General features: G+C 47.3%; 1 protein-coding gene across 6 annotated transcripts in view; it reads left to right on the top strand.

Moving 5' to 3' along the window:
* LDB3 (LIM domain binding 3) overlaps positions 1-26,121 on the top strand; it is a 109,743-nt gene that overhangs the window by 53,398 nt on the left and 30,224 nt on the right. For 3 of the 6 annotated variants that reach the window (XM_027846347.1, XM_027846348.1, XM_027846349.1), the window contains 3 exons: positions 6,914-7,083; positions 8,567-8,603; positions 12,828-12,924. In XM_027846347.1, the coding sequence (XP_027702148.1) occupies positions 6,914-7,083; positions 8,567-8,603; positions 12,828-12,924 (304 nt within the window). Of the gene's footprint in view, positions 1-6,913; positions 7,084-8,566; positions 8,604-12,827; positions 12,925-26,121 lie in introns of those variants that run through there. The other 3 variants (XM_027846344.1, XM_027846345.1, XM_027846346.1) reach the window with 1 other exon arrangement.

Genomic DNA, 26,121 nt, shown 5'->3' on the forward strand with positions numbered 1-26,121 from the left:
CTGGGGGAGCACCTGTCTCCTTTCCTGGCCTAAGGTCCTCCTACTGCACCTTTGCCTGGAACAGGCCTCAGAAGACCTTGTGCCTGAAGGGCACTGGAAGGGCCCTCAGAGACTACATATCATTTTATAGATGAGGAAACTGAAGCCCAGGAAGGTTAAGTCATTTGAGCACGGTCACATCTGTTTCTAGTAAAGTCGGGGGAGCTACAGAAGTCACCCTCAGGAAATATGCCTGGCAAAGGGGACACAGGAAGGAACACAATTGGGTTATCACAATATGCTTACAGATACAGGACAACCGCAGAGGTCAGATTAAAGGGACCATTGCAAGCCCAAATACCACTGGGGCAATACTGTCTTGACCTCTTCATCCATGCCACAAACAGCATCTTCCTACAGAGCCAGTGATCACCAGTGTGATCTGTCTTCTGACAGATGGTCCCTTCAATTACCTCCCTGTCCAGAAAGGGCAAACCAAGGCCTGTTAGGTCAGGGTGAACTTGTGGCCCTTGTAGGTGGCAATTAGAACAAGAATGGTTGGAATTCTTAGAATCACCCGGTAACATTTGCTCTTGGTTTCGGGCTCCCTTCTCCTTTGTCTTCAATTCAAGAGTTCTTCTATCTGAAAGCCCTGCTTTAGTGTCCAGGGGCTTTGGTAGGCTGGGGGCTCAGAATTTTTGAGTCTCCTCACATGACTTCCTGGCTCTGCCCTCCTCCCATTGGGCCCCAGGACCATCTAGAACAAATCTGTCCTTTTTGTGGATGTCTCAGTAGTAAGTGTCAGCAGACAGGAGAAAAAAGAGAATGAGAGAAGGGGGGAAAGGTTAATAGGAAGTCCTCTTGGGAATCTTTTGGGGTCACCGGGCTGTTTTATCATTCATGGCTTTTCATAGTCCTTGGTTTTTTCCCTAGGTAGGTTGTTGAAAAACTCCAGTCTTACAAAGCAAAGGAGAAACCATTTGGTTTCCTTCTAACAGGGAAAGGGGATATATTTGGGGCACCCCAAAGTAGCTCACAGCTTGATTAGCGCCAATCCCAAACTCCTAAGACGCAAGACCAGCTTGCTGGAATGCTGATTCCAAATATTCTTTTGAAACTCTGAATGCTTTCTCAGAGAAGGACAAATCCCAATAGGTTTTTAATTTGGAGGAGGGGGTGGGAATGGAGGGAGCTAGACCATCTCAGAGACCTTGTCGAGAACTCTCCATTCTCTGTGGGACTTGGGCAAGGCCTAAGCACAGTTTTCTCCCTCTTTTCCTTTCTCTTATTTACTCTGATTTTTTATACACTTGAGATGGAAAGTAGCCTACTGCTTCATTTCTCTACCTCATTGGGTTAAGGTCAAGAGTAGGAAGGCAGCTCAGAAAACAGAGGACAGAGCAGGGGTTTTCTGCTGTGAGAGGATTCCTTCTTTGGGCAGGACTGATCACCCCAAGTGGCAATCTGTCTTGGTGGTACAACAATTGATGGTGCGACAAAGAAGGAGAAAGTTTAGAACAGGATAACACCAAAAACCTCTTTTACTACCTGGCCCCATTTTCAAGGGACCCAGAGAATGGACTCCCGACATTCTTGGATCAATTTTCCATCCAACAATCCAGAAGTTGATTGGAGTGTAAATTTCCAAAATTGGACAATTAACCATTTGGGGCTGGAAGGTTGTGCCTGTATCTCATACCGGATAGTAGCATACCCTACTATCCCTATAAATCAAGAGAGAGAATTTTTAAGTGTTGGTTCCATATTTTTGAATTCAAAAACCATGTGGGCTAGGGGATGGTAGAGGGGGCCAAAAAACAAACCGTCCCTTCACCTCTCTTCCCTGTCCCCTCTCATCCATCATTATCCAGGATACTTTATATGTCACCAACTTTATATGTCACTAACAGGTGAAGGGGATATATTTGGGGCACCCTAAAGTAGCTCACAGCTTGATTAGTGTCAATCCCAAACTCCTAAGAGGCAAGACCAGCTTCAGCTTGCTAGGATGCTGATTCCAAATATTCTCTTGAAACTCTGAATGGTTTCTTAGAGAAGAGGTGCTCTGTGTGTGTGTGTGTGTGTGTGTGTATAGAGGTTGACCCGGACATGTGTGAGGGAGGGGGAGCAAAATAAATACCTGGTAGCTTTGCAAGGGTCCAACTTCCATAGCAGAAAGCTTAAACCTAACTGAGGGATTCTGAGTCATTGATTTAGAACTGGAGGGGTCCTCAGGGGTCATTCAATCCAAACCATCAGCATGGGAAACAGGCAAAGAGAGATTAAGTAGCTTGCCCAAGGTGACACAGATGGCAAGGGCCAGGGCCAGGGCTAGGACTGAAATGTTGCTTTGTAACTCGGGTCTTTCCCACTTTACATTGTACCTCAGAAAACAAGACTTACCCATTTGAACTCCTCTATTGACACACCTCTATTAAGCTGTGAATGGGTGCGAACAACTCCCTTCCCTTCAGCAAGCCTCCCCCCCCCAACTTTCTGAACCTCAGTGGACTCCAAAACAAAGATGGTAGAAGTCTTGGTCAAGTCAAGTCAACAAGCATTTATTAAGTGTCTTCTATGTGCCAGACACTATGCTTAGTGCTTATTTGAAAGGCTTCCCTTTGGGGGGTTGTTCATGTGGGAAGAGAAAAATGCCTCATGCCTCCCATTCAGCATAATCCTTCTAGAGCTAATATTCCGCTCCCAATGAGAACAGGCATTCATGTGAGGCTTTACAGGTTTACAAGGTGATTTCCATCTATTTCCTTATTGGACCCTCTCAATCTTATGAGGTAGGTACTGCCCCATTTTACAGATGAGGAACCTGAGGCCAAGAGGTAAAGCAATATAATGATAGCAACTTACACTGGTAGAACACCTTAAAGTTTGCAAAGCACTTCCTTTATAACCCTTGAGGGATTCTTGCAAGGTAGGTGCTACAAGTATTGTTATTCTCATTTTACAAATGAGGAAATAAAGCCCTAACAAAAGCAAAATGATGTAACAAAAACTCACTTTTCTATAACGCTTTAAGGTTTGCAATGCATTTTTCGTAAGCAGTAGTCCTAAAAAGTAGATACTTCAGATGTTATTATCCCCATTTTACAGATCTGAAACTGAGATTTTTGAGAGGTTATCATTTTCTTAGGTAACACAGCCAGTAAGTATCTTAGGAGGGATTTGAACCTAGGTCTCCTGTACGTTCTGTAACACCATACTACCTTTTGTGAAAAATATTAAAACATAAAACATGTGGCTAGTGAGTGTCAGAACCCAGGACTTGAACCCAGATCCCTTGACACCTAAACCACAATGCTGCCTTCAGCGTACTGAGCCTGCTGCGCTTATTTCGGATAGTCGGTGTTGATTAACTTGGTTTTTTTTTCCTCATTGATGTTTCTTTTCTTTTTTTCTCTCCTTTCTTTATTCAATTCTTCCTCTTGTAACTCATTTCTGATACTAACCTTGCCCTGTTGTGTGCTCTACACCCCCTCTGTTTATTGATGGAAACCATTCACTCAATGCTGGGTTTTCATCTCCCGCCTGGCAGAGAATCACCACTTGTGTAAGTAGATGCATCTTTCTCCCTCCCCAAGTCTGTCTATTTGTCTGCCTGCCTGCCTGCCTGCTCCTTTGGGGTGATTGGGTAACTGTGTGGGGATTTGGTCTGGGGTGTTCGATGACAAGTACAGAGACAAGGTCTCGTGTAACAGCTCTGTTCCCAAGGTAGTTGTCACCCACCGCCTGCTCCCTGACTCATAGCTCAGGGAAATGGGAATGGTAACCTTCGTCAGGAAGCCAGGCAGACTTCAGCTGACAGGTCTTACTGACGGTATTGTGTGAATTTCTGTCTCCATAGGCTCTGTAGATTTGAAGGTCACGGTCTTGGTTCCCTCCAGGGGTCATCCCTTAATGGGGTTGAACCATTGCCAGGCTTGTGTGAGGGGGTCAGAACCTTATCCTATGAGGGGGCATCCTGATACAGTGGAGTGTGTTGTTTTCTCTGAGTTTTTTGCTGTCTTTGGATGAAATCGAGGTATCCTTAGAAGGCCTTGCCCATTTTAGGCTAAGCTATCATCTTTCCCTATGAGAAAGGGCTCTGAAGGAGCTAGCATGGTGAGGTCAGCAGAAGGGAAACTCAATAGTCTGCCATCTGTAAGATCCTAGTAAGATCTTAGTAAGCAGAGAATTACCACCTGGAAACAACCTTAGACATCATCTAATACATTTTACCTTTTTATTTTATGTAGAGACACTCAGAACCAAAGAGTGAGTTACCCAAGGTCACATATACTTCAATTCAATTTAACATTTATGAAGCACCTATTGGTGTGGTAGCTTACAGTCTAATAAGGGGATACAATAAATACACACATAGCCAAAATCCACCATGATCCTTGGTAAGTGCATTGGACTTATCTAATGGGGCAAAGAGTCCTTCACCATCTAGGATCAGAGTGGGAGGCTCAGGGCAGATTCCCTGGAGAAGGTGATAGTTGAGCTTCACTTCAGGTAATAGGTAGGAAATCAGCCAGGAGAGTGGGGAAGGAAGGAGGGATTCACAGATGAATTTCCTGGCCACTGCTTAGCATTAAAAACACCTGTGTTACGAAGGCCCTCATGTTCCCTTGTGATCAGAATGGATATTCTTGTTCTGTGGCTTGGAAACCATTTATTGAGAAGTGTCTGGAAGCTTAGTGAGAGACCTCTGAGAACTGAGGGTTGAATTGGATTGAGTTGCATTGAATTGAATTGGGCCCTGCCTTTGTTGAACCAAAGGCAGGCATGGGGTGCTGCATGGAGTTTGGTGGTTGAGCTGTCCAAATTATCTTCTGAATTGCAATATTTTGATATGTCTTTAAGAAGCTCAGTGTTGGACATTTCCCAATATTCCTGTTCTCCAAACTTGTTCTCTTCCAATATAATAGAACTCCTCTGACTCCCTGGCTCCGTCCTAATTCTCCCAGCACAAATGGTACAGATCAGCATTGATTTAGCTGAAAATTTCAGCTCCTTTACTTTTCTCAGCTGCAGACTCAGTTAATGCCTGAAAACAGTCTGGGGCCTTCAGGGGTCTTCCAAGTCTTTGAATGGGTGGAGGGCTTGTTTTTTTCATGCCCTGGAATTCTCAGTGTCCCATTTATTTAACCTTTAAGCAAAAAGCTTGATTGTAAAAGCCTAACAAGTGAAAACTAAGCCATGAAACACAGGAAGAAACTAAGAGACCAGAGAAGTGAGGGCCAGGATGTACCAAGAGATATTGAAAAAGCACTGAAAGACACAACTCTCCAATTATGAGTCTAGAGACAAGGTTTCCTAGCCCTGATAGGAACAGTCCCACACCTGCCCTGCTGTGTGGTATTCGAGTTCAGTCTGGACTATCTGTCATCAATCTAGACTAAGGTGAGTCAAGGCCCCAAGATCTTTCCTCATGTCAGAAAGAATCGCTTTTTCTTCCTCTTTGTTTGGCTTCCAATTGGCCCCAAACATGACAACGATCGTTATGTGCCGGCCACACTCAGGGCCAGCAGGAACATGAGGTACGTTCAGATGCCATCAAGAAACCCAGCAGAAAATCCAGAGCAAGGAAGGCGTGTCCCAGTTTGGGGCTGAGCTTTCCTTTCCCAGCTGGATGTCGGAGCTACTGCTCTTCAGTGCATACCACTAGGCCCAGCCCCTGGAGACCCATCTCAAAAGCCAAGTCTTATGGGAAACTCTGGTGATAAGGAAGGCACCCTGTAAAGCCTGGCTACTTCCTGCTCCTCTAGCAGAGTGAAGAAACCTGCTCACACTTTGACAGTTCACAGTAGGAGTCTGAGAAACTTACAGATGTGTGCTGTCCATACTAGCTCTTTGTTTAAGTAGGAACTGACAGTGTTGTGTATTCGAAGGACTCTACTCTTTTTCCAATGTGGTGGGCATCCACTCTCTGGCCTAGTCCCCTCAATGGCCATCGGTGCCATATTTCTTCTGCACTCAGCCAAGTAGGACCAAGTGCTAGGGGTTAGTCGTAGACACCTAGGGGATGACAGGGAACCAAATCTAGACTCTTTGACTTGAGTACAGATGGGCAATATCAGCAGTTGACTGAACAAGGGTAATCTTCCAAGCTTCTGGCCTCACTTAGCTCATGACACTTGGGGAATTTCCAAAACACCCTAAGCCCAAGAAGTCAGCAGACTGTTCAGACTCAAACCATGCCCAACTCAGCCCAAAGGATGTGTCACCAAGCCTTAAGTCACCATCAGACCTTTTTAAGCAAGGCTTTAAAACCATGCAGTACCTTTGAAAGGAGGTCTCCTTGCCACTGCTGGGCAATCACTTCCTTTGATCAGTGCTTAATGCTGCTGGATAAAGGGGAAGGAAGGACATAGCCTTAGTCTGGCTGCCTAGGTGTTCCACAGGGTGGCTTGTTCTGGCAAAGTGAGAGTCAGCATCAAGGCTTCCAAGGAGATTTCAGAGGGAGGGAGATCCAACTTCCTTCCTCTCCCTGAGGTCTTGCTTCCAGGACTGAACTGAGCAATACCCCGTAACACCCCTTCTCTCCATTGCACCCAGTGACTGTTTAGCTTTCCAGGCTGGTCTGATCAGCTCCCAATAACCACATGGTGTTGGGTCTTGCATGGACTGAGGTCTCACAATGGGCAAACGGAAAAAAAATTGTAAAAGGTGAGCAGGACTGAGCGCCAATGACCCAGACAGAGCCCTCCAGAATGCTGTCTTCTCCCTACATGTCAATCACTTTGTAAAACTTCTCCACAAAATAATCCATTTTTCCCTCATTTGCATCTGGGGGTTTGGAATTCTTTCTTTCTTTTCTTAAAAAAAAAAGTGAAGGGGGTGAGCCAGGGTCACGTGTTGGACACCACTCCAGCTGCTCCCGCCCACCCCCCTGACTGGAGCCCTTTGCCAACGCCCTCTTTCTGCATTGCAGTAACATCCCCGTTAAAGATCTTGCAGTAGACAGCGCTTCCCCCGTGTATCAGGCTGTGATTAAAAATCAGAACAAGCCTGAAGATGAAGTGGATGAGTGGACCCGCCGCTCCTCCAACCTGCAATCACGCTCCTTCCGAATCCTGGCACAGATGACCGGCACGGAATTCAGTAAGTAACTCACGCGTGAGATGGAGAACCAGAAGTGGTCTTAGAGGTCAGCTAGGCCAGTTGCTTCATTCTGTAGAAAAGGTAACTGAGGTCCAGAGAGGTTTACTAACTTGCTGCGGATCACACAGGGAATAAGTAGCAAAGGTGATATTTGAACCCAGATACTCAGATTCGAGGTCCATCACTCTTTCCACTACACAAAAATTGGGTGGGTACTTGGAGTTTGGCACTGAAAGTCATTGTTACCGTGCTGAGCTGCTAGACAATTCTCCCTGCTCAGAATGCAGTCTTGCAAATACTGACTGGCCCAGGCCGGTTGCTCCTAGCTTGTTCTCCTAGAGGGCAATTTGGGAGATTAGATGAAGAAAGTAGGCAGCCTTCTGGGCTCTTCACCTGGCCTCACCAGTGTGACAAAACAAGACAGGACTTGTTCCCAGGCCGAGGTGCTTCTAAGGAAAATCCCTACTTAGTCATGAATTTGGATTCCCTTCATTTGACACAGCCAAATCAAGCTTGTGCTTGTCATTCCTTCTCTTGGCCATGATTATGACGTCCAAGGCCATGATCAACTGTACTGACACCAGGGCAGACTGTTGCTGCTTCCTAGCTAAGTGCTGAAAGCCCTGGACCCATCCCTAACTCCACCACTGGGAACTCTAGCTAGCATCCTTTAATCAGTCATCTCTCTCCCCCAGCTGGTACACTGGGTTTTTGACACCCTCAATGCTCAGTTCTAGCCCATTTTACCCATATAAAATGTTCTAGAACAAAATGAGATAATGGCAAACTATCCTAGACCAAATGTGATTTGTAAAGCACTTAGCACAGTGCCAGGTATATAGCAGGTACTTAATAAGTGCTTATTCCCTTCCCTGTCCCCCAGTGGTAGCACTGGAAGGGACCTTAGAGGTCACCTAATCCAGCCCCCTCATTTTATATAGACACAGGGGATAGAGCGCTGGACTTGGAGTCAGGAAGGTCTGACTTCTAACGTTTATTAGGTGTGTAATCCCAGGCAAGTGACTTAGCCTCAGTTTCCTCATCTATAAAATCAGGATAATAGCGGTACCTACCTTACAGGCTCTTACATTACAAACCTTCAAAGGCTATCTAAATGCTAGCCATTATTACTAGAGGAAACTGAGTCCTAGATTGGGAGATTTACTGGCATAGAGTCACATAGCTAGATAGCAGAAAAGCAGGGATGAGCATCTAGGCCTCGTGAGTCTGCCGCACCGTACTGGTTGGGCCCATGCTCACCTGTGGTTGGCTGGTTGGAGGTGATTAGAAAAGCCACAAGGTCGCTTTCACCAAGTTCCCCACCATCCTGTGGGCCTGGTGGTGTCTGCCCAGGTCAGAAAGAGCCCAAGGCAGGCTGTGTAGGACTCATCTGGGTTTGGAGATTAGGATTCTTAACTTTCCAAATTCGTGCCAATTTTGTTCCCAGTGGATGCCTTTCTAACAGTGATTTTCCCTCTCATAGTGCAAGACCCTGATGAAGAGGCCCTGAGGAGATCAAGGTAGGCACCTGGAAACAGGCTGCGACCTTCTCATTCCTGACACTCACCTCCTAATGCTCAACCACGGCAGCTCCTTTAAAACCAGCTCACTTGGAATAGACCTCTCTAACTCTTTTACCTCCACACTAAAAACCTGAAATATTCTTTCCCTCACCCCCTCGTTCCCACCCTCCCACACTAATTGTGATGTTGGCAAGTGACAGTTGATCTAGAGATCCTGAAAAAAATGTCCCCAAACCTGGGCTGGGGAGAGGGAGGGGAATCCCATCCAACAAGACCAATGGAAGCTGGAGGGAAGGCCCCTGGGCCTTGGGAAAGGATGTCAGCCATGGGATGCTTAAGGGGTGAGCTGTGGGTTAGGGAAAGAGACCTGCTTCAGGAAAATCTATTTTACACATCAGAATGACCTCACCAAGCTCATGGGTTTGTGCAGGAAGATGGAGACAAGAATATGTCTGTTTTCTACCAATGGATGGGTGAGACCTTGAAGGTTTGGGTAGCCATCCTTTCTATCTCTCCCATCTCCCCCTCCATCCCCACATACACATGCACACACACACACACACACACACACACATACACGCACACACTCACACAGTCTTTCAGATCCTAGGGCTATTCCATCCACTTTCTCTACTATGGTGACCATACCCAGCAGAGCCTTGACAATATTCCTAGTGGCAAAAATGAAAGTGGACAATTCTAAACCTGGTTGATTTCAGCAAAAGCAGTGCCTGGATCTGAGATTATAATTCCACTTCTCCCTCGAGGTCTCTGAGAGCTATCAGCTCCCATTGGTGCATATTAAGGCAGTCAGTCTCTCCTAAGAGGGAGCCCTGCGGATAGCAGGGCTATCTTATGGCTCAGGCCCTGCCTGAGCAGGGTGGTCTTCGAGACTCTGGGCATACTCTGTAGAAGGATGGCTTCCCTAAGTCCGGGGCTGGCTCCGGTGTTATCGAGAGCTAGGCATTCATAACTAGTCCCACACTAGAACAGCTCAGAAAAGGGGGCATTTCAGTCGCTGCCCCAAGTCACCCTGCTGTCCCCAGGGGAACCTGGGCCCAGCTCCGATGATGAATGTCAGCATGGAAGTCAGGCAAATTCCATGCCCCCACACACCTCCCCTACTTCTAGCAGGAACTGGTTCTTCTTTGAGGCTCCAAAAAGAGAGGCTTGAGTTTTAGAGATTTAGAGCTGGGAGGGACCTTGGAAAGGCATCTATTCTTGCTGCTTCATTTTACAAGTTAGGGAAACTGAGACCCACAAAGATGATATGACTTGCCTGACTAAAGGTACGATTGTTTTGGCAAATCATTTCTCCTCTTGGGTTCTTAGTTTTGTCTTCTGTAAAATGGGAGGATAGGATTAGATGTCCACTGAGGTCTTTCCCAGTCCAGGGTCTAGGATCCCGTGTTCTCCTGTGCTGGGCTTTGAAAAGCTGACTTACACTGGTAAGTCACTTATGGTTGATTTCTTTTGAACCTGGATTTTCACAATCCTGAGGCCCTCCTTACTTTAGGATAGAACCTTTGTAGCTGAGAGGGGTTCTCTCCCTGAATACTGCCAAACCCTTCCAGTACCCACTCTGCCAGAAAGTCAAGGAACCCCATAATGATGGTGCCTATATCTGAGAGACAGCTCATGTCCCCCTTGAGTAGAAAAAGAGCTGGACTTTCCATTAGTACCCAGTACCTGTCTGGCTTGGCCAGCTGGGGACACCAGGTTGTCCTCTAGGCCAGTGGTGTCAAACCTAAAGAGAAATAGAAGTTACTAACCATGTATAAGGATCGCTGCAGGTCAAAAGCTGACTTAGAAAACCATACATGTTTACATATTTCTTTTTTTATTAATATATCAACACACTAGAATCAGATAGGAACTACGTTTTAATCTGGTTTGGGCCACACTCAGAAGGGCTGTGGGCCCCTTGCGGCCTGTGTATGTGACATCTCAGCTCCGCTCTATCCCCTTTATTCTGTAGGCACTTCTAGAACTTGGGAAAGATCTGGTCTCTCCTTGTATCCTGAAAAGTCATCTGCATCCTCCAAACATCCCCCTGTTGGCTAGTTATGGAGGAAGGAGACATCTGGGTCAGGCTATATCACTAGCATAGGGCTCTCTGAAGTCCTTAAGGCTCTATTCATTATATGAGACCATTCCAATGATGGAAAGAATGTTTTATCTGACTCTGGAGACCTGGTTTGAGTCTTGGCTCTGTTATTTGACCCCTTTGGGTTCAGGTACTCTCTGGAACTGTTTCCTCGATTATAAAATGAAGGGGTTGGACTAGAAGTCCTCTGAGGTCCCTTCCTGTTTTTAGATCTATTCTCCTCCAACCTGGATTTAAATCATGGCTCTGCTACTTGGCACCAGTGTGACCTTGGATGAGTAACTTAACATCTTTAGGCCTCACTTCCAAAGTTAGGTTGCCCTTGAAGACACCTCAAAGCACTAAATTAACCTAACTAGGTGAGCTTTAAGGTACCTTATAGAACTAAATTCTATGGTACCCCAAGAAGAAACACCTTTTTTTTTTTTGCTGGGCCATACTGTAATAGGTCTTTTATTCCCAGTGACATGTTTAAAAAAGCAACCTAGATTATTGTCTGATCACCTTTCCCGCACCTGTTGATATTCCTGCTGCCAATTGGAGAGGGACTAAGGGATGACCCTGCTGATATTCAACACATCTAGCTCCTTGGTACCCCTTAAGGAGGCTATATAAAACCCTTAAAAAGAAGTCTCATTCTACTTCCATCCTTACTCCTGTCTTTTTCTGTTGCAAAGCCAGTGAGTTGTAATGGAAAGGGTGTTGACCTAAGGAGGATGGGGTTTGAATCTTGTCCCCGCACTAACTAGCTATGTGGCATGGGGCCAGTCATTTCCCTTCCCTGGACCTTCTCATTTGTAAAATGAGGAGGCTGGTAGAAATGCTCTCCATGGTCCCTACCAGATCCAAAATTCCAGATGGGTCATCCTGCTGTTTTCTCTTCTCTCCCTCCCTCCTTCCCTCCTCCTTTCTCCTTTTCTATTCTCACAAATCTTAAACTTCTGGTCCTATGAGTTGAGTCTTACTTAATTCTTTCCTAACCTTTAGCATGTGCCTTCTCTGGTGCTAAGTGAGATCTAGAGGGGGCAGCCGACCTGGCTAGCTGGTCTGGGCTGTACTGGGCACCCTAGGTGTGTTGGATCTGGGGTGGTGGAACAGTAGCTGCCTAGTGATGTTATACGTCTCTCAGAGGAGAGAGGGTCAGGATGTCCTCCAGCAGCAGCAGAGCTTAGCTTCAGGGACTTTGAGGAGTCTACCTGACCAGAACCTTTTGCTAGGACATTTACCAGGGCAGGGAGATTTTTTCCTGGCTATTTAATCAGGAAAGAGAAATAGAAGTGGTATCTTTAAACTCGTTGCTGGGTCCACATTTTTGGTGGCCCTGAGAACCCTGAGATCTGTCTAACCCTGTCAGTGCAAGACCAAAAACTCAGAAGCCCTGCCTTACCCAAATTGTCCTCTAGAGGACCTGAGAAACTAGGCTAGGAGAAGACTATGGATGAAAACAAGATTCCCTGACCCCTCTAAATGCAATGAGGTAAATGAGCTTGGATGACATGTGTCTTGCTCTCCCTACCATCTTCTGCCCGCTCCTGTTCTCCTTCACCCCCATTCCCCACCGCCAAGGTCCTAGAGTCACTCATGGCACTCAGATTTACCATGACCTGAGATGACTACATGAATCCCAATCCAGAGGAGACTTCAATGAATGACTTTCCAAGGTGTCCAAGGCAGGGTCAGATGTTCCAGGCATCCTCCTGAAGGGAGGGGGGAGAGGGAGGTGTGGTCCTAAGACACTACTTGCCCAGCATTCATCCCAATGTATTAGCCACCTCATTGGCTCCTAGTTACATAGCAGTCTCTCTTTGGCTAGACAAGAAACCCAGGGCCTTTCAGGACCTCAAAACTGGGAACCCATGTGGCTTTTGAAACTAATCTAAAATAAATTGCCCTCATTCTAGTTGTATGGCAGGGGAGTGGTGGACATACATATTCCCTAACCCCTCTCTTTCTCCCTCCTCTCTCTCTCTCTCTCTCTCTCTCTCTCTCTCTCTCTCTCTCTCTCTCTCTCTCTCTCTCTCTCTCCATTTCTCTATTTCTTTCTGTCTTTCTCTCTCTCCTTCCTCTCACCTTCCCTCTCCCTCTTTCTTTCTCTCTCTTTCTCTATGCCACAGGGAAAGGTTTGAAACGGAACGTAACAGCCCACGTTTTGCCAAATTACGCAACTGGCATCATGGCCTCTCAGCCCAAATACTTAATGTGAAAAGCTAAAAACATAAACCAAAAAAATCCTACTTGGAATCACCCTTCCCTCCCTGATCCCCATTAAAAAGACATATGTAGCATTCAAGAAAACCCACTGGGATGCTAATGACTTAACTGCTGTACTCGGCAGTCAATGTTGGAGATATTATATTCTTATTAAGCAGCAAAATCATAGAGTCCTCCTCCCTGAAAGTGTACTGCCTACCTTATGTCCTCTTCAGTATAATCAACTTTACTTCCCTTTTCCTGCCCCCTTGCAAATACTTCTGCTTGGACACAGAGTTGGTGTTTATTTTATCTTCACTTAAATATAGCCTTAGCCTTCAGATGGGTGGAAAACATATTTGCTATTTTATTGCACCGGCGGGGGGGAATGAATGAAACACAGTCTGTGCTCAGGTTTCCTTATAAAACATTGGCTTATGAGAAAAGCCAGCTTTCCCAGATTCAGCTCAGTCCAGTGGGCCTAAAGTTGTGCATGTTGAGTGTTTCCTTTAGTTAGAACCAGTGCTTTGGCTCAAGATCCAGGTTCTGAGCCCCTTGCCAACCCCCAGTGAGCCCAAGGAGCTAACACTGGATCCCAAATGCTCAGGGAAGCAGAGAAGGTTGGGATGAGATGACGCTTTCATAAGTGGAAGTTGAATAATCAAGACGTTAGCCCATACAGAAATCACTAGTCCTGAGGGTTCCCACGCTGTGCTGTAAGTCTCAAACACATGTGTGGTTAAGTCTCAGACAGGGGTGTTTCAAGCCTCCAACAAATGTGCTCCTTTCTTTGTAACATGCTTGCTTGGCCAGCTCCACAGTTTTCCCCCCCTTTCTGTACATAGCAGCATGCCTCTTGTGAAATAAAAAGAATTTTAAATAAATCAAACCATGCCCCAGTCATGCTGTGCCTGTGTTCTATAAGGGATGAAATATTGAGGCTTGGAAGAGGGAGAAAGTTCTGGCTGGACCCATCCATTCATAGGGGTCCAGGCCCACAGGCTTTAGCCTGCTCAAATGAGTCCAGTCCAATTCAGTTGACTTATAGGTTTGCCTTGGGTTTGGTAGCAGCCACAAGCAGGATTAGTACCCCGGAGAAAGAGAATTTCCCATCTCTTGACACTGTTCACCTCAACTGTTACTCTAGAGAGATCATTCATCAGTCAATCAACATCTAGAGATGTGTCTAGGTGCTAAGGCTACCATTGAAAAGAGCCAATAGAAAAGACTCCTCCTCCCACCGGCCATGTTCCTATTGGGGATATGCCTCTGGGGAAGCTCATCAAGTCTAGCCCAATTTCTGAGCCTTAGCAATCTTTAGTGACTTCTAAATAGAAAAGGGCCATGAAGGAGAGACACAGTGCAGTCAGATGCTACCCTCCCTCTCCTGCCTCTCATGAAGTCCTTCTCACCATGGTTTGTAGAGCAATGATGTCATACCAGGTATTCAAGGGCCGTGAAAGTCAATAGAGAGGATGGAGAAAGTGGGGGAAGTTCCCTTCATTTGTGATGGGGCACCAATGTAATCTCCAGAGTTGCCAGAGCATCTTCAGTACCCTGAGACCAGGGGGATTTTTGTGGCCCAGGGATTGCTGTCCATTTCCTTGGCACTGCTCTAGCCCCTCCTGGTGCTTCTAGACAGCCCGATGCTTTGAGTGATGGGTAGGCTGACTTTCCTAGGTCAGTTGTGTGATGAGTGGTAGACAAGGTTTAGTGGATGGATTTGTAGGCCTAGTGGAATGACCAACCAGCTCAACCAACCCGAGGAACACTTAGGCTAGATAGCAGGAGCTATTCTAGTGAATGAAGAAGGTTATGGTTATTGTGATAACTGTGACTTCCTTCTCTTCTCCTCTACCCTTGACACCCCCTTGTTGGCCCATCCAACCATGCCCTTGCCAATCTTGCCAACCCCACTGATATTTCTTTGGCACTAGGTTAGCTCATCTTGTACCTCAGGCAGAGACTAGGCCAGTGAATTGTAGGCCACACCTATCAGTGAATTCTTTCTCCCCCTTTTCTATCTCTTAAACTCTCCAGCCCATCTCCTAAGGTCCAACCCTAGGAACAAGGAATAGGAAGGTAAGAGAAAAGGAAATAGGTATGCCAGGAAAGGAGCTGAACCAGTGTAAGGATTCAGGGTGCATAGACCAGTCAGATCCAACAATTTAATTCAATTCAGTGAATATTTATTAAGCTCTTTCTATGTATCAGACACTGTGCTAATATATACTTGTTGATTGATGGATAGGTGCTAAGGATATAGACAAAAAAGAAAAGAGTCTCTGTCCTCCAGAAGCTTCCATTCTACTGAGCAAAAATGACATGTGCATGGCTAAGTACAGCCTGAGGAAGGAAGGCAGCCTTTGAGGTTGGTGGTAGCAAGAAAATAGGTTCATACAAAGGAGGAGCAGAAATCCCTATCCTTCATCATGGTCACCCCACCCCATCCAATGACTACCCCACAGAAATCCCTCTGTCCATTAGCTATGGATTGTCCATTGAACTCTTGATTTGGTTGCTATGTCTTGCAATCAAGAGAAAGGAAAGACATGGTCTCTACACTCAAGGAGCCCATAGTCTCTCTAGAAAGACAAGATACACAAGCATAAACAATCTTAATCAACCAAAAAAGCAGACTATAACATAGGGTATAGAGGTAATTCAGAGGAGAAGGATTCAATTTGTAATGGAATAGTAAGGAAAGACTTTGTGTATGAGGTAGGATATTAGCAAGGCTCTGAAGGATGGCTAGAAATCAGGCTACAGTCACAGTTAGGACTGTCCTCCCCTCCCTCCACACAAAATCCCAGCCCTGGATCTCCCCTCACCCAAGTCTTAATTAAGCATTTAATGAAGATGCAACCCAGGCAGCAGCAGTCGGAAAAGCCAAGCCCAGCAGCCAGGCCTCCCTTGCAGGTAAATCGACTTGTCTGGCTGTGGCACAGGGCAGTGCTCCCCTTCTTTGCCATGGTGTGAACCCCTAACATCTCTCCCCTCCCTGGCTTGCCCCTCTGCTGACAAGCCATTTATTTCTATTCCCCCTCTGACAAACCATCCCCACGCCCCCAGTACTGACAGCATGTAGCAGACGCAGCGAGATGTTAATGCTTGTGTGTGGAGCTGTTGGGGCTGGAGGGATTGGGGTGGGTGCTCACAGGGGCCCCAGCCATCCCTCTCCTCCCTCCCCCACTCCTCAAACCTTGACCAGATCTCAGATCCTTGGAGACCTAGGGTTGTTGCCCTTTCCCAGGGAAAGAGTTGTTCTTTCTTGATGATGGGAACACTTCAGATAGGGACAGGAAGGAGTCCTACTACACTATAGGAATGCCATGAGCAAGGGATAGAGAGAGTCGTCCTACTGGTAGAAACCCACATGGAGCCCTTGAGGATGGGAAGTATTACTTACTGTTGGACCCCAGATGGGTCCTTGCAGTAGGACCCAAGATGGATTCCATTTGGGATCTTGGAAGATGGGGAGAGTGTTCCTACTGGCAGGTGTGCCAACACCTGAACTTTCTCCAAAGAAAAATTGACCATCTGCATTTGACCACCCTAAATAACAAACTTCTAAGGAGCTAACGTGGTTCCATAGTGAATTCTGAGCCTGGCTTTTGTACTGTGGATGCCTGGAAGGGACTCTGGTCTGAGGTCAGACCTGAGAGGGGCCCAGGGCAAGCAGTCTCCTTGCTTTGTCCTGTGTCAATAATGGAAGTTCAGTAGCTCAGGTTTCTCTTGGCTGTAGGTAGCTGGAGGGAGATGGATTTGGGCAGGGATAGAAATAGAACTTGGGGCTTAAAGAGTATAAGACAGGAAACCTCATCCTAAGTTTCATCTTAAATCAGATCTGAGAGAGCTTGATGGAAGAACCAACTTTGCTGGAAAGGTGACAATTCCATCAAGTTAGGGAGTGACTCTCAAGACCCCTGCAATGGTTGTTGACTTGGGGATGAGTTTTTGGGGGATTCTGGCAAAAGGAAACTCTTTGACCCTTTAGAACCTTAAGCAGTAGTGAGCTCCTCATCATTGGAGGTCTTCAGGCAGAGAATGGATGCTCCCTGGCCAAGGATATTGTTAAGGGGAATCTTGCTCAGGTATGAGGTTGGAGTAGATGGTTTTGTGGGTCTTTCATACTGAAAGGGGCCATTGGGGCCATCTCTGGGGCTAAGTAGAACCCTACGTGGGTCTTGGGAGCTCTCCAAATGGGACGATTATAACTGAGTGGTTCCTTAGGGGTTCGCCCATCTCTCTTTCTCTGTCTTTCCCATAGAGTGTATAGGAATTGGTGTCTACCTCTACTAGTTAGCGGATCTTAAATTGCCCTACCAGAGAACTTTGAGGTTACCTTGCCTGAATATCAGTGGTGGCTAAATCACATGAGGCACACATCTAGGTGAACAACAGGCAACTTCTCTGTTTTGCCCTATTTTATTTCTTACGTACTCAGGGAGTCAGTCTGTCTATAGCTGGAGTCCAACGTAAAGGACCCAAAGGTTGGAACCAGGCAGGAGGGGAATGGGAAAAGGGTTAAGCTAATGACATTTCAGAAGAATGTTGCCAGAAGTAAAAATGGCAATTGTGTAGGAGACTGAATCTTCTTTAGGGCTCAGGCTCTGGTAGGAGCTGAGCACACATCGTTTTTGGAAGAAGGTGGGGATGGGACTTGGTGCCTGGCTCCAGGCTGCCTGAGCTTGCTTTCTCAACTGCTACCCCTCCTAAAGTTATACTTTTATGGACATGGGCAATGAGTTCCTCCCAGTGCTTAGGGCATTTCCTAGTTCCTCCTGCTGCTTTCTGCTAACCTCTCAGAGCTATGCTGAACCTTCTTTCCCCACCCTGTAACCCCAGTCTGGCATGGCTGGCTAGCAAGGTCCCTGGGGGGCTGGCAGCTAGGAGAAGGAGAGCTGGTTCTTGCTGGTTGCTGGTTGGCAGGCAGCCTAGAGCCCAGGGTAGGAGAGGTGGTGCCCAGCATGGATGGATGGGCTCAGCTAACCTTGCACAATGGTAGAGCCTAGAAGCCTCAGGCAAAGAGTGAGTTTGTGCACCCATCTGCATGAATACATGAATACATGACTAGTGTGTGTGTGTGTGTGTGTGTGTGTGTGTGTGTGTGTGTGTGGTAGAAAGAGAGAGAGAGAGAGAGAGAGAGAGAGAGAGGTAATCCTGGATTTATATTCAGGTACCTCTGAGGTCCCTTCTGACTAATTTCTGTGATTCTGTGATCATATATGGAATAATGTGCATGCGTATGCACACAGACCCATGTGATACAGTGGATTCCCTCATCAAAGCCTAAACTATTGTGCCACCTGACAGGGGGAAGTTGCTTAGGGACTCTGCCTTTCCCCAGAAGTTATATAGCAGGTGTGCAGGGGAGAAAAAGGTGAGGGAGTTGGTCTGGGTTAGTTTTAGTTAATGTAGCCACTCTCGCCTTACCTCCCATGACTCCCTCCACCCCTACCCCATCTCTTTCCTTTCTAGGACCTATGAAGCACAATCTCCAGCTGTTGAGAGAGTGATCCAAGGATAGGATTGGTCAGAGTGGTCCCTAAAATATGATGAGGCCTGGGGGTTGTTGCCCTGCCACTGTGCCACGGAGGCCACAAAAGGAAGCTCCCCATAGGGATGATTAGGCGGTGCAGTGGAAAGATTCCAAAATGGAAGCCAGAAAGGTTAGATTCTAGTGGCAATTCTGCCACTATCTTGAGCAAGTCACTTCCCTTTGCTGGACCTCAGTTTCCCCATATATTAAATAAAGTAGATTACCTCTAATGTCCCTTCCAGCTCTGATATTCTATGATTCCCTTGCATGATGCCATGGAAAAGCCATGGGCTTTGGAGTCAAAGGATCTCGGCTCAAATTCCACATCCGTTATTTCCTATGTAACCTTGGGCAGGTCGCTCAAGGCTCTCTGTGCCTTACTTTCTTCATTTCTCAAATGAGAAGTTGAACTCTTTTAAAGTCTTTTCCAGTTCCAGATCTACAGTCCCATGATTCTATACTCCTTCTTGGCAAGGAAAGGGAGCCTTCTCTACTATGTTAGCTGTTAATGCTTGACGGAAGGAAATGATATCCAACCATGGTGGATATTTAGCAAAAGAGGTCAGAAAGGCCAAGAGACCTAGACAGAGGCTTGATGAGGGAACTGAGGGTCTCCATGCATTCTTCCCTGGCAGGGATTACACTGTCTTCACAGTATATTTTTACTTCTCACAACATTTCTATTTGAGCCCAGGACTTTGTCTCCCCCCGGGGGCCTATAAAGTTATCAGATGTCATCACTGCCCTTTCAAAACCTCGAGCCTGTCCTTGGCTCACTCTTAGCCCAGGGAAACTTGGCTTTCTACTCCACCCTCTGCCCAAAGCGCTGCCATGCTGTTTGGGACTGAAAGGGTGATAACAGTGATCAGAGTTCACTTTGCTCAGGGTCACACAACTAGAAAAAGTCTGAGGTAGGATTTGAACTTGATTCTTCCTGACTCCAAGAGCAACATACTCTATACATTAGTCTAAGCTATATTGTCTTTGGCAGAGAAACTATGAACCGTTCCCTATGGCACTCCCACATGTGTCCATAAGTGGTTGCTCAAAGACTCTGTGGTGTGTGTGTGTGTGTGTGTGTGTGTGTGTGTGTGTGTGTGTGTGTGTGTATGTGGACCACACTGCTCTCTAACCTCATCCCATGCAAAAGCTGACTGGCTTTGAGTTGCCTTTTTCTTTTTTTTTTTTTTGGCTTTTTCCGAGGACCACCCCTGAGTCCAAGTGAGTGTTTCCAAGACCTGAGCAGTTTCCTAAAACACTCTTGGGACTTTGGTTGTCCTGGAGTGAATAGAGCTTTGGTAAGAAGTTTCAATGAGGATTCAGAAGGCTTGTAAAGCCCTGAGGCATTTGAAGGATAAAGAGGCTTGAGGCTGGCTGCCCTGGGGCTCAATCCCTGCCCTGACATTTCACCTGCAATCTTCACCAGGTTATTGTTCTATGGGCTTGTTATCACAAGGTTCCTTCCTAAACCAGGCCAAGTGAGAGTGAAGAGTAGGCAAGAACTTTGATCAGATCTTGTGGTCAGTCAGCCTGAGGGCCCAGTGATGGGCACCATGGATGGAGCACAGTGGAAAAGAAGGCCAGCTCTTAAAAAGGACCCCTGGCAAGCTCCATATCTGCTGCAAAGCTCTGACTGTTCATTTTCTCTCTGAGAGGTTGTAAGGAAGGAGAGGGGAAAGGAAATGAGAATGCTTCACTCCACTCCCAAAGCCTGAGTTTCTGTAGCCAGATGTTGAATCCAGGAGCCCTCCATGCCCCTCACCGTATCAGGGACCTGGCTGGCTCACTCCAGCTGTTGAGAGAGTGATCCAAGGGTAGGATTGGTCAGAGTGGTCCCTAAATATGATGAGGCCCGGGGGTTGTTGCCCCGCCACTGTGCCACGGAGGCACATCCAGAAGGATAACATTCCAACATCAGTGCAGACAGAGCCGGGAAGGATGTATAGGGGCATTGACTCCTAGAAGTGCATCCTCTGTGGAACCTCAGGGACAGCAGTACTGTGAGAGCAGAGCAAGAAGGCATTTCTGGTCAGGGCTCAAGGCAGCCCCAAGAGGTCAGGGCCGGAAACGGTGGCGGGGCTCAGACGCTCCCTATGGCTCCTCTTTTGCAATCTCCTTTGGCTCTTCCGATATCTCTCCTTATCTGGGAACTTGGAAAGCTCTTACCTGCTTTTCAAACTGATTCTCTTTTTTCTTTTTCTGTCCAAATGGATTTATTCTCCCTCTCTCCCTTTACTCTCTCCTCCCCCTATTCCTTTCCTTTTTATCCTTCCTGTTTCTAAGGGCTCATTTGTCAAATTCCAGTCTCAGATATTGCTCTCTCATTCTCTCCCTCTCTGTGTGTCTCTCTCTCTGTCTCTGTCTGTCTCTCTATCTCTGTCTTTCACTCTGTCTCGGTCTCTCTCCCTTTCTCTCCCTCTCTTTCTCTCTCCTCTTCTCTCTCTTTCTCTCTCCTCCTTTGTTTCTCTTTCTCTCTCTCCCCCTTCTCTCTCTCTCCTCTCTCCTGTCCCTTCTTTCTCTATTCTTCTCTTCTTTTCTCCTTCCTCTATCTCTCTCTCCCCCGCTTTGTCTCTCTTTCTCTCTCGCCTTTCTCTCTCTCTCTCTCTCTCTCTCTCTCTCTCTCTCTCTCTCTCTCTCCCTCCCTCTTCTGTCTCTGTCTGTCTCTGTCTCTTTCTGTCTGTCTCTCTGTCTCTGTCTTTCACTCTGTCTTAGTCTGTCTTGGTCTCTCTCCCTTTCTTTACCTCTCTTTCTCTCTCCTCTTCTCTCTCTTTCTCTCACCCCCTTTGTTTCTCTTTCTCTCTCTTCCCCTTCTTTCTTTCTCTCCTCTCTCCTGTCCCTTCTTTCTCTATTCTTCTTTTCTCTTTCCTCTCTCTCTCTGTCTCTTTTTCTCTCTCCCCCTTCTCTGTCTCTCCCTCCCTTCTCTCTCTACTCTTCTCTTCTTTTTCTCCCCCTCTCTCTCCCTCCCTCCTCTGTCTCTGTGTCTCTCTCTGTCTCTGTCTCTCTCTCTCTTTCTCACATAATCCTCCCTCAACTTTCCCTGAAGTCAGTGACCTTCATAAATCTCCAGGCACTTGATACATAGGCAGGCACACTTCTTGCACTCTTTTGGCCCCCTGCTACTGCCCACCCAACTCCCCTCCCCGGCTTGCCATTCTGCCTCGATTTGAGATTGTGAGCATATATTGGCCACCCTGAAAATAAACAGTGCTTCTGACTCCTCGCGTTTTTCATGATGTGTGTTTCTATTTCTTTTCTGCCCTTCTGGTCATGCATGGAATGGTATAGTGGAATGGGCACTGAATTTGGAGTCAGAGGACCTGGGTTCAAAACCCAGCCTTGTAACTTACTTCCTGTGGGACTCTGGGCAAGTCACTTAATGTCTCACCTAATGTCTCTGGGCCTCAGTTTCCTCATCTGTAAAATGAGGGGGTTGGACTCCATGGTCTCTGAGGTCTCTTCCAGCTCTAAATCTGTCATCGTGGTTCTAGGTATGTCATGTTGTTTTTATTTTCCTTACCTTCCTCCTTCCTTTAACACACAGCGTTGAAAACTCTGTCTTCTTCGTCTCTTTGGCTGACCTTTGGTCTCCAGGTGGAGAAAACATATTCAGCTCTCACTCTCTTTCTGGCAACCCCTATTTAAAAGCTTCCAGTCTGGACACAGCATTTTAAAATCCTAGTTAAGTGTGAAAAGGAAAGGCCTCTTCATTGTCCCCCCAACCACAGAGAGACAGCCTGACATAGTGACCAGAGAGCTGGCCTTGAAATCAGGAAGACCTAGGTTCAAATTCAGCCTCCAACATATCCTGGTTGTGTGACCTTGGACCATGCAACTTTTCAGTGCTCTCTGAGCTAAGACTATAAGTTACAGAGAAGATGCCAACCTGCATTGGTGGAGGGAGTTTCCTCACCTGGGAATTCCCTACACCATTGAAACCACAGGTCCAGCCCCTCCCTATCTCAGTCCCTATCCCCAGCACCACTGACCACATCACCACCATCACCATCACTCATAGCTACAAAATCATAATCGCCATTACTGCCAACAAAAAGCCCCAGCCAGCCACGCTGCCACAACAAAACATTGGTCATAGTGGGGGACCTGATGCCTGTCTAAGGGTCTCTCTTCTATCCCATCCTGTTGCCTGCCAGGGTAAGGAGTAGACAGGGACCTTCAGGACCAGGTGTACTTGCCCAACAATCTGAACATCTTCCTTTCCAGGCTTTACAACGTCTTTGGGGGAAGAACCATGGCCATGGAGACACTGAGCCAGTCACAGGATCACCCCTGTGGGCAGATAGGTAGCCAGAGATGTGCTAAGCTTCTAAGCTTAGTTGCTTCTATAAGTCAAACTGAATGGAGGAGATAGAAAGGGCAAAGCAACCAGGTGACTGAGTATTGCCCTGTTCCTCCACATCCGGTCTGTACTTAGTGCAGCATATAGTCACTCATCTTCAATCATGAGGCATGTGGCCCTTCTTAATACCATCATATCCCCCACTTGGGGTCTTGAGCAGGGAGTAAGAATGCTTCCTTCTGGCCAGCCAGTAAGAGAACTGGACCACCTCTCTCTGGAGCCCTCAGCTGGCTTGATGCGCCTTCCCTCCTCCCCCCCCCCCCCCAGAGTAGCTACCATTCTGGGGCCTTGGATACAGCTGCCTCTCTGATGGTCCTTTGTAGCATAGCCAGAAAACTCAGTCAGACCTGTGGGGTTGGTGGAGACAGAATCCTTCTCTTCAGCCCCAGGCAATAGGTGGGGAATTTCTCCAATTCTCTCTGCCACCCCATCCCCCACAGAGAGTCTGTTGTGGCAGTGCTGATGGCCTACTTTTGATTGTGCTTTGGGATCAAAGTAGGAAGCCCAGTTTCTTCCTGGCCTGCGAGGTCCTTCTGGGCAAAGCTTTGCCCAGAGGAGTCCCAAGCTCGTACTTCCATAGTCCTGACACCATCCCTTCCTTGGAAGCTCTATTCTATCTATTACCTATCTCCTTAGAACATGGTTTTCCAGGGGCAGCTAGGTGGCACAGTAGATAGAGCACCAGCCCTGAAGTCAGGAGGACCTGAGTTAAAGTTTGACCTCAGATCAGACACTTGACACTTATTAGCTGTGTGATCCTGGGCAAGTCACTTAACCCCAATTGCCTAAGAAAAAGAAAAAAAAGAATATGGTTTTCCACACCTTCTGACCACAAAATGGGGCCTCCATCCCAAGGCAGCAATGCCTTGGGCAGCCAGGCCCTCAGCCTGATTGTTACCTTCTCTCCTGATTTCTTCTTTTCCTTTTTTTCCTCCTCACCAAACCCTGTGTTTTCCCCGGCTTCTTCACATTCTCTCCCCTCCTTTCACAGTGGCAAGGACAGTTCGAAGGGGTCAGCAGGAAGAAGGTAAGGTTTTCTGTGTTCTGTGCTCACCTTCCCTCAGCCCAGGGCTCCCTCTCCCTCTCCTTTCCTCCTTCCTTTCCTCCAAAGGACTTCACCGCTCCCCAAGTACCGACCTGCCCGTTTGGAAGTACAGATCCATGTCACTTGGGAAGCTGTGCCTTTAGCAAAAGGGTTTGATTTGCAAGGGCCAGGCAGTTTGATTTGGCATAGAGAAGTGGCAAATCTCTTCTGGAACTCTAATGATTGAGGTGGTTCACTTACATTAGGGACTGGAATGGAACTGAGTGGAGACTCCTTCAAACGAACCTTTTTGGAACTGGTCTCCCCCCCCCAAAAAAAAACAAACCAATAACACTTCATGGATTTATGTCTGTTCTGTTATCTTATGTGATCCTCACATGAGCTTCCAGAGGCAGGCAGTGAGGGTATTATCATCTGCATTTTGAAGAGAAGGAAACTGAGGCATAAAAGTGGTAAATAACTGCCCAGGGCTTGGTGCAGTGCTGTGCATAGAAAATAAATGGTTCTTAAATTGAGGGGCCCATGACAATGTTTCCTTGTATCCACACAGTACCTAGCACATTGTAAGCGTGTGTATTGGCTGATCATCAGATAGCAGGGCTGAATTTGAACTCAGGTTCTCTGACCCCCTATCCGGTGCTCCCTTCACTAGACTACAGCTGTCTCCATGATCAGGCCACGCTTAAGAAAGGACAAGTAGAATAATCATTGTTAGGGTGAGTTAGGACTTTCAGCCTTCACCACCTCCTTGATGGGTCCATTTGGGCCATTCTGAGAAACTCCCTAGGACTTAATTTCATTCCTTGTAAAATGGGAAGGGAATGGAATGGCAAGCATCTGAGGGGGGATTCAGGTGAGTGGACGCTGGCTAAAGACTCGGACAGTGCAGAATTGCAAGAGCTGTATTCCTAGATTGACAATGGGATCGCTGGGATGTTCTGGTAGCATTCTGTGACCCCCTTTTTGGTGGCAGGGGCATCCACAGAGCTCACAATGGCCTTAATAACAAAGAATAATGTTGCTTTCTCCTGTGGTACCATTTCTGGATGCTTTCCCCTTCTCTCTACCTTTCTTCTGCATTCTCTCACCCATTCCTGTTTGCCACGCTTCTGTCTCACCTCTTCCACCTCCTCCCCTCCCCCTGCCATCATCCCCATACGGGATGGACAGGGAGGGGTCCAGGGAGTTCAAGGAAGGGATTTGTCCAAGTCAATGCACTGAGTTGGCAACAAAGCCAGTCCAGACTTCCTGGGCCACCGTTCTCTCCACCCCACCCTCAACTATTCCTTACGAAACGGCCCTCAACAAGAGCCTAGGAAATATTTCATAAGATGTTTAAGAGAGAGATATTGAGGGCCTTTGGTGAACAAGCCAGGCTTTTCTTGGCTGGGGACATTTTTTCTGTTCAGAGGCACTGGGTTCGATAGCTTCTCAAGGGTGCCTTGACCAGGAATGGATTTCTGTGGCTCCCAAAGTGGGATGGCCACCCATGAGCTGACCAGGCCTGTCCCCAGGTGGCCAGGCCAAGGAGAAGAGTGTCCAAGGACCTGAGTTCTGCCATTCCTCCCCTACCAGCAGAACAACAGGGCAGGAGTGCACCCCACCCCAACCTCACAGATCCCATTACCTTTGAGGATTCCCCTAGCCTCCTCTGCTCCCTTCCAGTGGTTTTTTTCCTACTGAAAAAGCAACATCCTTTGTCCTTCCCAGCCACCCAATCCATTGGTTACTGTGGGCCTCACTCCTGATGGCTCTTTGAACCTTGCCTCAACCTATTTCTTCTGTTTGGTCCCAACCCTAACTAGTACCCCCATCGAGCATGCTCCAGTGTCTACCAGCCACGCCTCTGCTCTGCCGCCAGCTTCTGTGCACCCGCCTGCTACCGCTGCTGCCAGCCCAGCCCGCCCAGCATCACCCCCAGCTGCCTCCACCACCTCTGTCTCTGCTGACAGCCTCTCTCCTGCTTTCCAAAGGTAATGGGGCCTTGGCTCTGCTTCCTAAGGCTCGGGACCCCGTCATGAATGGGGTTTCACCAAGGAAGATTCCCCAACGGGAACAGCGGACAGGGAAAGGTCAGCCCTAGAAAACCAGCCACCTGGCAGGAGAGCAAGGTCTCATTGTAAGACACCCTGTCCTGTACCTCTCGGTGCTCACCACCCACAGTCCCGGTGGCTCAGAGCGCAGGGACCGAAGGAGAAGAGATGACTTTTGTCTCCAGAATTCTTTACAATTTGTAAAACATTTTCCTCACAGCAGCCCTGTGAGTCAAGAATT

This window comes from Vombatus ursinus, unplaced genomic scaffold, assembly GCF_900497805.2.
Source record: "Vombatus ursinus unplaced genomic scaffold, bare-nosed wombat genome assembly UNPS02015129.1, whole genome shotgun sequence".
Taxonomy (NCBI): Eukaryota; Metazoa; Chordata; class Mammalia; order Diprotodontia; family Vombatidae; genus Vombatus; species Vombatus ursinus.